This window comes from Arachis ipaensis, chromosome B3 (assembly GCF_059453495.1).
Source record: "Arachis ipaensis isolate K30076 ecotype BB chromosome B3, ASM5945349v1, whole genome shotgun sequence".
Taxonomy (NCBI): Eukaryota; Viridiplantae; Streptophyta; class Magnoliopsida; order Fabales; family Fabaceae; genus Arachis; species Arachis ipaensis.
In genome coordinates, this window is record NC_142438.1 from 115,504,337 (window position 1) to 115,517,795 (window position 13,459).

Sequence of the window (13,459 nt, forward strand, 5' to 3'; positions counted from 1 at the left end):
ATTTAGTGTTCAGTTTGCATTTCTTTGATTGGGTCTGAGTTATGTAAATTGTTTTGTACTGGGTCTTACTGAACATCTGGGTTTAGTTTAGGGTTTTGCTGATTAATTTTGTGAGTGTAATTATCTCCATATAATTTGACAATTAATTGGAATGGCAAATTTATCTGTTAGCAAGAGAATTATGACTGAACTCTTCTGTTAATCAACTATGTAACATGTCAACTCAGCTAAGGAAATTCATTAAACAAAAGCAGCATAATATGAGGCAGAACATAGTCTAGTGTAATTCAGTAATAAGCATAGGAAAAGGAAAATAACACCAAATGGTGGATACCATCAATTCCACTACAGGGAGAGTAAACAAAATATAGTCCAAGACACACAAAAAATCTAGTGCAACTCTGTTGCTCAGTAAGAAAGATCACAATCCCTGTTGTCTAGTTTTCAAAAAAAAAAACAAAAAAAAAGCGACACTAACATTGTCTCACAATCCCTGTTGTCTAGTAAGGAAAAAAAACAAAAGAAAAGTGACACTAACATTGTCACTATACCAAACAACAGTACATTAATTACAGCACAAAAGACAAATTTTTAGAACAGCCTAAAGTTTTCTCCAAAGCTTTGGTGGAAGTTTAGCCATGAGCCTCAGTCTTTTAGGGGATACATGCAGTGGAATTCTGTGACTAAAGGACACTGGCCTGGCTGGTTGGCTGGAGCTGGTTGCACCCTTCTCCTTTGGTACTGGTGGTTCTTGTGTAAGGCTTGTAGTGGGCTTTCTGTTGGGCCTAGTAGAGGATGATGTGGGCTTGGACCTGGAATGGGTTGAGTTGGGCTGAAAAGAGGGGGTGGCTGGTTGGGGCTGAAATGCTGCTCTAGACCTGGTGGACCTCCTCAAACCTCCACTTGCAGATGGCATGTCAGGCTGGGATGAAGCCTTAGATCTGGTTTTAGGTCTGATAGATGAAGGCTTCCTTCCTCCTCTGCTCCTTTTGCTAGCAGCTTGCCTTGGTTGTTGGGCCTGAAAGACATTAAAGAATTCATTTGATTAAACAATGAAACTGTAAACCTAACATACATGCAGTTGAAAATATTCACACACTTACATCCAGGGATGGCTTCTTGCATCCTCCCCTCTTGTGTCCAGATTCACCACAGTTTGAGCACCTTTGGATTTGTCCCCTCCTAGACAAGTGGGAGTGGCTGCTGTCCGGAGGCTCATCAGGTCCTCTCTTCCTCTTCTTGATTGGTCTGTGGCTGGGCTTTCGATAAGGAGGGGGCATGACATCATCAAAGTTGGTTTCCTCCCACAAATCTGGGCCATTCAGAGGATAGATGACTGAATCATAGCACTTGACATAAGCAGGTTTCTTGTAGCAGTCATCAACAAATCCATCTATGTCAAGGCCCTTATAGTTGATGCAGCTAATGGCGTGGGTGCAGGGGATACCACTAAGCTGCCACTTCCTACAGGAGCACTCATGAGCAGAAAGATCAACAGCAAATTTAGACAAACCATTAACAACCTCATATGTTTGTGCAGCAGACCAGTAAGGCCTCCACTCACCATCTGATCTGCCTCTCCTCTCTAATTTCATCCTAATCCGAGGTAAAACTGTCCCATTAAATTTCTTAATTCTTTCCCTATTAAGAGCCCACCTACTCATCAAATAAACCCTAATGTCCTCCAACATTGTCACTATAGGTTTCTCCCTAGAGTCTACTATTACACTATTAAAGCTCTCACACATGTTGTTCACAAGAGTGTCACATTTACAGTAAAAATTAAACCTGGACCTGCTCCAAAATCTTGGAGGAATAGCGTTTAGATGTCTGTGCGCATCCACATTGATTTGCCTTATGATTTGCATCTCTTTCTCCCATTCCTTCCAGTGTGTAGCCTTTGCACACCTCCACATCAGCTGTTTCAAGTGTAAGCCAGGAAATTTCTTCCTAAAGTTGCTGTAAAGATGGCGGACACAGAACCTGTGGTCCACTCCAGGAATAACTTCATCGAAAGCAGGCAAGAGACCCTAACAGACCAGGTAAAAAATTGTTACATAACAATTACTGCATTAATAAAGGACAAGAGCTTCAACATCAAGAACAGCAAATTTGTCAAAAGTAAGATTTTAATTGCAACCCTAACCATTTACCTTCTGCTGATCAGACATGAAGGTTGTTTTCCCAATGACCTCAGCTCCAAAGTCGTCAATGAGCAGCCGGAGAAACCACTTCCACGTGTCTTTAGTCTCTGCCTCCACAACGGCGTAGGCAATTGGAAGCATTTGATCACTGGGATCCCACCCAATCGCTGTCAACAACTGCCCCCTTGAGGTGTCTTTAGAAAACATCCATCCAATCCAACAAACTTTCTACACTGCATGAAGCTCTTCTTGCAAGCAGCTAGGCACACATATACCCTTTGAAAAATGCAGTAATTGTTTAACCCCTGGTGCTGGTCTTCAACCTCGAAATCAGGGGACCTCTGGACCTTGAGCGTGACTGACGACCCAGGATTAGCACATAGCAGCTCGGAGCAGTAGTCAGCAATCCTTTTGTACTGCTTCCGGTAGGCTCCCTGAATCTCATCCAATGCAGCTTGTCTAGACCTTGCTGCCATTGAAGTTGTCACTGTCAAATTCCATTTCCTTTGTGCCTTGTTGACCAGATCCTTTATCTTCACCTTTGGGTTACCTTCCACTTTCTTCCTAAATGCTTTACTTAGCCAACCAGTATGCAGTATCCCTACCCTATGTGCCTGGCCACAAGTATGCTTAAGGTTCATTGACCTCAGCTGCCAAGTCTCCTCCCCACTCATTTTTGCTGCATATAACCAAAACGGGCAACCCTCTTGACAAACAGCCCTCACCCTGACCAAGTCAAGTTTCGCATACCTCAGTCCCCTTCTTGTCTGCACTGCATAAGCTGTTACAGTGTCCTTGAATTCCTCCCTTGAAGCAAACACAGTTCGAACTTCCCATTTGTACCTTGTCATGTCTTTCACATCTTTATGGGTCGGATATCTAATTGCTTCATTGTGATCATCATCCTCGCTGTCCTCTTTCTCAGAACCACCACCCACTTCATAATCCACATCAACTTCATCACTATTAAACCCTTCCTCATCAGTGAACTCACCTGCTGCATCCCCTTTTCCTTTTTCAACCCGATCACCATCTGTCCCATCTCGTACATCATCAAATCCGCTCTCATCATCATACTCCTCTTCACTATCTGTAAAGTCTACATCATCTGCACTATCAACCTCACCATCAGATGGAATGAAATCCTCATCATCACTATCCTCATCACTATTCAGCTTATCTCCTTCTTTAACCCCCTCTGCATTGGCCCTTTCCACCTCTTGAACCCCATCACCCTCATAAATAACCAGTTGTGTCTGATTATGTACCTCTTCATCATTGGCCCTCTCCTCCTCCTGAACCTGTTCACCTGGGCCTCCAACATCAAGAAACCCTACTTCAGGAAAGGCTTCATCAACCTCAACCTTATGGACCACGTACAGATCGACATGACCCCTCTTCCCCGCTATTTTACACATCTCAATGGCATCTCTGTCTCCCTCAAATAACTTCAAATCGTTCTCTAACCATTCAGAACTTGGGTCCTTATACCAGAAAGCTGCAATTTGTTCCTTTGTGTACCCAAACTGTCCCACCTCAGCATATGCCTCAAAAAGAGACCAGCAGTCCATATCAACATCTTCGATCACAGTCCTTTCTCCCCCTATATACTCTAATGTACCATTGTCATACCCAAATCTACCACCATGGTACACAGTCAGGTTAAAGGTTCCCATCACCCTAAAACCTACAAAGAAAAATCGCACCCAACTCCCATTAGTAAACCACCAAATACCCTTCACACAGTATTAAGTTCAAGCTCCAAAAAATCAAATCAAATGCTGCACACGTACCTGATTCCAGATGACTGGCACGACAACGAGCTCCTCCTCTACTCTTTCCCACGCAATCCAGACGCAGCGACGATACTCCTCAGGCCAGCACTCACTCAGTTAGGGCATCATTGAAGGTGAAGGATCGGTGTTCCTTTGTGTAACGTTACTCATGTAATGAATTGGAATTCGCGGGAATAAAACACCAAGCGTCAAAGGGTTCAGGGGCAAATTTGGAATTAAAATTTTTTAAATGCACTTGAGGACGATTTTAATGTGTTTCTGAACGTTCGGGATGGTTTTAATAACAAAAAAAGGTCGGGGACGAATTTGATTTTCGCCCCTTACCTTAGGGATGATTTCAGTACTTAACCCTTCTTTTTTCTTCTATTCTTTTATCTCGTCCTCCGCTCCTTAATTTAAGTCATATAATTCATTTTAATTTAAAAGTACAGTCCTTTATTTCAATTTAAGGTAGTTCATTTCAATCCAAAGGTGTTACATTATTCTCAGTAAACTTATTACTTTAAATTAATATTCTTTTTGGAGAAAAACCCAAAATAGCCTCTAACAATTACTTCAAAAGACAACAAGATCCTTGACAAAAAAGTATACCAACCCGGCCCTGAGATTTACTTTTATGGGATTGATTAGCCCCTGTGCCAAAAAAAGTTAATGTTATTTTTTTTTTTGCAGTGGACTACTCAGTCCAAAAAAAAAGATCAGAGGTCGGGTTGGGTGTTTTTTTTTCTTGGGGGCCTCGTTATCCTTTCGAGATAATTGTCAAGGACCGAATGGGATATTCACTCTTTTTTTATTAGGAGTATTCTCTCTCTCTCTCTCTCTGTTAAAGATGCTCTATTTCTTCTAATAAATTTACTATTTTAAATTTATTATTATTATTATTTGTTCTATTGTTTATGTGATTATCTATTTTATATTTTTATTTATTTTGTCCTAGTTTGTTAAGAAATATCATTATCAACATCTTTAATTATATCTAAAAATAAACATAATAATCTATTTTATATTTTTATTAATTAGAACTATGTTGATCTTATTTGATTTTAATAGAGTTGTTATAAATAAAGTAATTTATACTTAATTAATTTGAGTAAAGATGCACAAAAAATCAAAAGCTTAAGTAAAAAGATGTATGGTATATTCATAATTTTTTTCAATTGTAACACATTTAATAGTATGATATTATATACAAAATATTTTTAAAACACATCCAAAATCATAAAATTCTAGAATTTAAATATAAACGTTAAAAATATAATTAATCTTTTAATTTTTGATTCGATAAAATGCATCTAATATTTATTATTTTATTATTAGTTAAATTTTTTCGTTACTTATTTGAACATTAACGTTTTTAAAATTATTAAAATCAACAATTAAGTTAAGTTTTTTAGATCTTATGAATAAAAATATAGCTAACATATATTATCGTAATATTAGTTGGAATTTTTATTACTTATTTGAGCATTAGTATTTATTTATTTTTATTTTTTTATTGATGATATTGTTTGATATTTTAGATAATGGTTAAAATTAGTTTATTTTGTAAGTTTATTACGCATATAAAATAATATAATCGTATTTAAAATATTTTTAGAACACATCCAAAAATCTATCAAATAAATATAAAATTCTAAAAATATTTTTTAATTGAAATTATGATTCTAGAATGCACATTAGATACAAGACAAAAATCTATACTAAAATACACATCCAAAACTATTAAAAATGATTCTTAACAATTTCATTGACACATCCAAAAGTCATGAAAAAAATCAAAGTTCTGTGTTCACATCATAAGGTTAAACATAAAATTTTGACCGAAAACACTTGTAGAATTGAGAAAACAACATAAACACATCCCGAATCATAATAATCCACACTAATCATTTTATCAATACATCCGATACTCATATACCTATGATAAGATTACAAATCCAAATTTATAAGATTACACTTTTAAAATTATGTGTTTACACAACCTAAATCATATGTTTTGTACACCAAATAACTGATAATCAGCAAAAAAATCTAAAAAAAAAAAAATAAGTCAACAAATTCTCAACACAAGTATGATAATAAAAAAATGAGGCAACACTAAAAGTCACATAATATTCTCCTGAAAACTATAGTAAATTAATATAAATAGAGCAAGAATCACATTATGCAAAACAATGTCATCTAACATTTCAATTAAAAAAAAGAGCAATCTTATCATTATGTTGTTACTTTAATCAATTCGCTTAGTGGCATCACTTCATCCTAATCTTTTACACTTGAGTAACTGAATAAAATTACACTCAACTACACTCATGGATTATTTTGGGAATTTAGTCTATATTGGATACAAAATAATAATAATAATAATAACACTCAACTACACATCCAAAATTATTAAAAATGATTCTTAGGTACTTCATAAAGTAGTTACTTTATTAATTTTTTATTCTCTCTTTAAGTTCTTCTTTCCCTCTCTCGTAAGTTCTTGTCTTTCTCTCTATCACATTCTTTACAAAAATTTTCATAGAAAAGTATTATTCCTCTGTAGGTAAATTTACTACTTCATACTATTATTATTATTATTATTATTATTATTATTATTATTAGATGAGTCGTGTTATTTTGTTCCTATTTGACTCGAGTGACTATGCATGCTAATTTTTTTCAATTATAACACATCTAAAATTATTAAGTTAAACAGAAAATATTTTTGAACATACATCCAAAATTATAAATCTAAAATTTAAATTTAACCATTAAAAAATAATTGTAACACATCTAAAACTATGAAGTAATACACAAAATATTTTTAAAAACACATCCAAAATTATAAATAAAAAATTTAAACCTTTGCAGTGGCTGTAATTGCAGATATCACTGTGCTGACAATTTGAAAATTGTGATTCTTTAAGTTGTTCTTCTACATAAACTATTCTCTAATGCAAATTAGGAATAAGAGACCATCAAAATCACTGGAAGATACAAAAACAAATTAGATACTTAACGTCAATTCTTCAACTTTGTGATATATGAAACAATTTTAGAGTTTATTACAATCCTTGCAGTGGCCGTAATTTCTTTTTCAATCGTAACACATCTAAAATTATTAAGTTATACAGAAAATACTTGAAACACATCCAAAATCATAAATCTAAAATTTAAATTTAAACATTAAAAAATAATTATAACACATCTAAAAAATTATGAAGTGATACACAAAATATTTCTAAAACACATTCAAAATCATAAATAAAATTTAAACCCTTATAGTGACCGTAATTGCAGATATAACAGTGTTGACAATTTGAGGATTGTGATTCTTTAAGCTATTCTTCTACCTAAATCATTCTCCAATACAAATTAGGATGTTGTACATGGCATGCAAAATCAATGTGATTGAATAACTAAACAGATACATACGATTAACTATGAATCAGTTTCTCTTAAACACATCCAAAATACCTGAGGTCCACTTTCAACGCAGAAGGATTAGCGACGTTGATGAGGATGAACGCGACAAGGAGTAGAACGAAGCGAGGCTGCGGACTGAGCGGCGAGGAGGAAGGCGATGCTAAGGACGAGCAAGGCGGATGACGGCGTTGCAGAGGAACGGCAAAGCGGATGAATGGTGCTGGGGATGACGCGGCGACGCCGGGGAGAAAGGCGGCAACGAGGAGGAAGGCGGCACGGACGGCGTGCAACTCTCTGAGGATGACGCGGCGGCGCCGAGAAGTGGCAACGACGAGAAGAAAGGCAGCGTGGATGAAGAATCCTACGAACTGCATGCAGCTCTATGAGAATGACAGCTGGATTGGAAGTTTTATGATCTCTTTTAGGTCTTTTCTGTAATGTGGGTTAATTAAAACCCTTAAGATTTACTTTTAAAATTAAAATCTTCAATTTTACTGAATTTATATTTTTGGATGTGTATTTAAATGATAATTTGTTAATAATTAAAAATAATGAAACTGAAACAAAAATTTTAAATTTTAAATTTTAGTTTCATGTAGTTTGTATTTTAGATGTGTATTTAATTTTAAAAAGACACTAAATCTATTTAGATGTGTTTGTTTTTTTTTAAATTATTGTAATAAAATGTTGAATAAATGATCACTTTTAAAGGATACCTAGTTGTATTGTTGTCATAAAAAGTAACTCCACATCAACTTTTGCGTCATAAACAGTAAATAAGAATTCAAAGCATCTCTCTCTTCTCCGTTAGAAGAAACTAACTTTAGTCCTTGTTGTGATCCTAATTAATTAATTAATTAATTAAAATAATTAAAATTAATGTAGCTACTATTTTTTCAATAATATTATTTAAATTTATAAATTTAAAAATAATTTACTATTAAAAGATATTAATATTAAAAAAATTCATACATAACAATAATACATAATATATAATTCGAAATTACACTAATTTATAAAATTACTTAATACAAATAAAAACATAGTTAAGCTCTAACGGTAACATAGAAACGACTAGTTTCCAATGGCTAATTTTGTAATGACTAATTTTGCAATGGCTAATTTTTTTTAATGTAGTTAGCATTTTAAATTTTATATATAAAAATAAACAACCCAACTAAAAATTATTTTATAAAGTGCAAAAATTAAATTTATTTTTTATGTAAACAAATTTAATTAATTATAATTTAATATAATAATATAAATAATATTTAATATTAATTATAATATAAATAATTAATTAAATAAAAATATAATTAATTATTATTTAAATAATTCATTTAAATTATTAATTAAATAGAGATATAATTATTTAATAAAGTAATATTTCATATAATTATTTATTTTTGAGTAATTACCCAAATCAGTCCCCGAAGATTTTAGAATTGGACATTTTAGTCCCCAAGGAAAATTAATACACATATCAATCCCCAAGGTTTTACTCCGGCAGACAAATCAGTCATCAGTTCATTTTTCGGCAGAGTAATTACCCAGATCAGTCCCCAAAGATTTTAAAAACGGACATTTCAGTCCCCAAGAAAAACTAATGTACAAATCAATCCCCAACATTTCTCTCTTTTAGACATAATAGTCCCCCGTCCAAAAATAAAATAAAATAAAATTATTATTATTATTATTATTAATTGCACAATAATATTGTACTATATTTTTTATATTTTTCGGATAAAAATAATGATAAATTTATTCATTAAATTCTTATATATATAGTCACTCAATAATAATAATAATAATAATAATAATAATAATAATAATAATAATAATAATAATAATAATAATAATAATAAAATTATTAGAATTTATTTTACAAGAAATTCAAAATTAAAACCATTTGATATTTTTGTATTTAATATAATCAAAAGATGTCCTATATATATAAAAAAAATATATGTTTGTATTAAAAAATATGTATTAAAAAAATATTTTAAGTTGGATTTATATTAAATATATATTTTTTTTAAAACAAACATATTTTTTAAAATAGTACATCTTTTGATTATATTAAATACCAAAATATCAAACGATTTTAATCTTGAATTTCTTGTAAAATAATCTCTAATTTTATTATTATTATTATTATTATTATTATTATTATTTTATTATTATTATTATTATTATTATTATTATTATTATTATTATTATTATTATTATTATTATTATTATTATTAATTACATAATAATATTATACCATGATTTTTTGTATTTTTTAGATAAAAATAATAATAAAATTATTCATTAGATTCTTATATATGTATTTTTATATATATATATATAGTCACTCAATAATAATAATAATAATAATAATAATCAATAAAATTATTAGAGATTATTTTACAAGAAATTCAAGGTTAAAATTATTTGATATTTTTGTATTTAATATAATCAAAAGATGTACTATTTTAAAAAATATGTTTGTATTAAAAAAATATGTATTTAATATAAATGCAAATTAAAATATTTTTTTTAATATATATTTTTTAATACAAACATATATTTTTTTTTTACATAGGACATCTTTTGATTATATTAAATACAAAAATATCAAATGATTTTAACCTTGAATTTCTTGTAAAATAATCTCTAATAATTTTATTATTATTATTATTATTGTTGTTGTTGTTGTTGTTGTTGAGTGACTATATATATATATATATATATATATAAGAATTTAATGAATAAATTTATTATTATTTTTGTCCAAAAAATACAAAAAATATAGTACAATATTATTGTGCAATTAATAATAATTATTTTATTTTATTTTATTTTTAGATGGAGGACTATTATGTCTAATAGAGAGAAACGTTGGAGTTTGATTTGTCCATTAGTTTTTCTTGGGGACTAAAATCTCCGTTTTTAAAATCTTTGAGGACTAATATGGGTAATTACTCTGCCGAAAAATGAACTGGGGACTGATTTGTCTGCCGGAGTAAAACTTTGGGGATTGATCTGTGTATTAATTTTCCTTGGGGACTAAAATGTCCGATTCTAAAATCCTTGAAACTGATTTGGGTAATTACTCTTTATTTTTATAATAACTTGTCATGCGACAAGTTATTATTGGACATTGCAATTTTCCATTCAGAGGGACTCTCTCCTCTTTGAAACCATACAGAAACTTTCTTTCCTTATTTTCAATTGATTGGTTTTTTCTTATGTCAGAAAAAGTGTAATAGTAACTAAATCATTAGAATTGCTCTAAGAGCAACTCCAACGCTAGAAAATTGAATCCCTCTTCTGATATATGGAGACTTAATTACCATTGGACTGAAGAGTGAAAAGAGACCCTTCACATGGATGAAGGCTGAGAGTTCCTCTAAAGAAAAACTTGCAACAACCAATAATTTTTTGTCATGTGGTAAGTTAATAAAAAAAATTAATATATATATATATATATATATTAAATAATTAAATCATAATTAATTTATTAATAATTATAATAATTCATTATATTAAATAATTATATCTATTTAATTAATTAATTATATTAATTATTTAATAATTAGTTATATTAAATTATAATTAATATAAAAAATTATATTAAATTAATATCAAATATTATTTATATTGTTATATTAAATTATAATTAATTAACCTTATTGATTGAACACATATGACAATTTTACAATATTTATCGTTAACTATAGAGCTTAATTATATTTTTTTAATATTAAGTAATTTTATAAATTAGTGTAATATCGAATTATATTTTGTGTATTATTTTTTTATATAATTTTTTTAATATTAATATTTTTTAACAGTAAATTATTTTTGAATTTATAAATTTAAATAACATTATTGTAAAAAAATAGTAATTACATTAATTTTAATTACTTTAATTAATTAATTAAGTGGAACTACAATAGGGACTAAAGTTAGTTTCTTCTAATGGAGAAGAGAGAGATATTTTGAATTTTTATTTATTTTTTATAACGCAAAAGTTAGTATGGAGTTATTTTTTATAACAAATGAATTATAAATAAAAACTGGAATAAGTGCTTTAGTGGAAATAGTTTAACGGTGAAGGCAGAGAGAATGAAAAATAAAAAAGGATAGTAAAAATAGAGAGATGAGCGTTGATGATGAGAGAGAATAATGTTGATGGTGATGAAGATGATAATGACAACAATGATTATAGTTAGGGGTAATATGAGAAGGAGATATTTTGATTTAAAAAAAATAATAAAAGAATAAGATTAAAACTTATTTGAAATGTTAGTGATAAAATTAAAATAAATGAGATGTAAATAATTTTTTTAATTTTTTCAAAAATTGTATGAGATAAAGAGTATATTTTATTCTTATTTATTATCTACGCATTTTTAAAACACTTTTAAATCTTATTTCATGATATTATATCTAACAAAATTTTAAATGATAAGGTAAAATAAAAAAATACTGAAAAACAAATAATATGTTAAGACTTCCAAATTTTAGATTTAACTAAATAAATTTAAATTTGACCTATTATGGTATATTAACAAATAATTCTAAAATTGTCACAAACAGTTTCCAAAATTATTATAGATATTTTTCATACTTTGAACATTTGTGAATTATAATTTTTTGAACTATTCTAAATCTTATTTATTATCACTTTGTATGGAATTGGCAAAATCATTTTAATTTTGGTATACGTTTTTGCTTAGATTTTAGTTTTTCGATAATGTGTCAACCAAACTGGTATCAAAATTTTAATTCGAGGAGTAGATACGATTCTCTTAAAGAGCTTGAATCTAAGAGTTATCAACTATAGATATCAAAATATACTTTGCAAGTAGTGAAAAGAAAATGTTTAAATAAAGTATAAATCAACCAAGATAAATTTTAAAAAGTGACAAATACTTAAAATAAAAATAAAGATTGAACACTGAAAAATAACTAAATGAATGAAGAACAAAAATAAAGACCTATAAAGACTAAAATTGAAAATGTGTAGCAAATAAAATGGATAAAATAAAGAAAAAAAAAAGACTCCCAACTAACATGTATTTGCATTCAATCTTCTTTCTTTGTGTTAGTATGATTGGAGATTTCTCTAGAATTTATATGTATATAAGAGTTGTAGAATGAAAGCTCTTTTCTTAAATATTAATTCCTCTATTTATAGATGATGTTCACTCTAAAACCTCATTCTTTAATCGTTAAGCACATCTTTTCACATTCTTCTTGGACTTATTTCCGAAGGTATCAACCCACATTCTACATTATTTTAGAATTCAAGTAAATCATCCGCATCTTGGGAGTGGTTTATTTCTTCTGAAGCTTTATCCTTTTTTATCCATGTTTATGGCGGTTAATGATTTGGATCAGTAGAAAATAAAAACATGTTTTAATTTTGATCATTTTGCACGTATTTTCGACTACTCTTACTCCTCCATTCTTTTAGTATTTTACTAAGTATTTTTGTTCCATAGTTTTGACATAGTATTGGATTTTCACTTTTATTCTTGTTGAAACACCTATAAGCCCTTTACATTAATTGATGGATTACTTTGTGCTCCCTTTATAGAAACATCAATCAATCTCTTGATTCTTATCAGAAATACACTTCTCTTGATTATTCTATGAACCTTAAACTTTTAGTTTCAACTTTCTTTCTTCAACTTTAAATGTTCGTCATAACATGTTTATATCGAGAATGACTTAAGTCCATCTCTTGTCCAAAAACTTTTTCCTTATTTCAATTACATCTTTGGTTGATATATCAAAAGCTTGGTCGACTTCAAATTCACACCAACAGTATGTATGAATATTTTGATATTTTTAATTAAAATGTTATAATAAAATATATCATCAAAATTGATTTTGTTCGTACCTGTGCTGAGGTCACGAGATTATGAGATTTGGAGATTTTAACTTGCATTGCGTTAATATCAGTAGTATTTTTTAGTGTTAGTTGTAGAGTAGATGATACATGATAAGTTTTTTTTTTCCTTTTGTACGTTCTTAGATAATAATATAGATATTTACTGCCTTTAATGCTATGATTTAGCTTTATTCTGATTTATTATAATTTATTCCTTTTAA

The 13,459-nt window shown here is 29.5% G+C and overlaps 1 protein-coding gene across 1 annotated transcript; it reads right to left on the reverse strand.

The window, feature by feature from the left end:
- Positions 1 to 601: 601 nt before the first annotated feature.
- Positions 602 to 1,748, reverse strand: LOC148572140 (uncharacterized). Its single transcript, XM_088507938.1, has 2 exons — positions 1,104 to 1,748; positions 602 to 1,018 (listed from the first exon to the last, which is right to left on the reverse strand). Exons 1-2 carry the CDS (start codon positions 1,746 to 1,748, stop codon positions 602 to 604), a joined length of 1,062 nt encoding a protein of 353 aa, XP_088364064.1.
- Between the last annotated feature and the right edge of the window lie 11,711 nt (positions 1,749 to 13,459).

What these genes read in the sequence shown, in the direction of transcription:
- LOC148572140 (XM_088507938.1), bottom strand. Translation starts at nt 1,748, where the DNA reads ATGTGTGAGAGCTTTAATAGTGTAATAGTAGACTCTAGGGAGAAACCT. An exon ending in GCAAGAAGCCATCCCTGGAT is followed by an intron (nt 1,019 to 1,103) that starts GTAAGTGTGTGA and finishes AATGTCTTTCAG; the next exon opens with GCCCAACAACCAAGGCAAGC.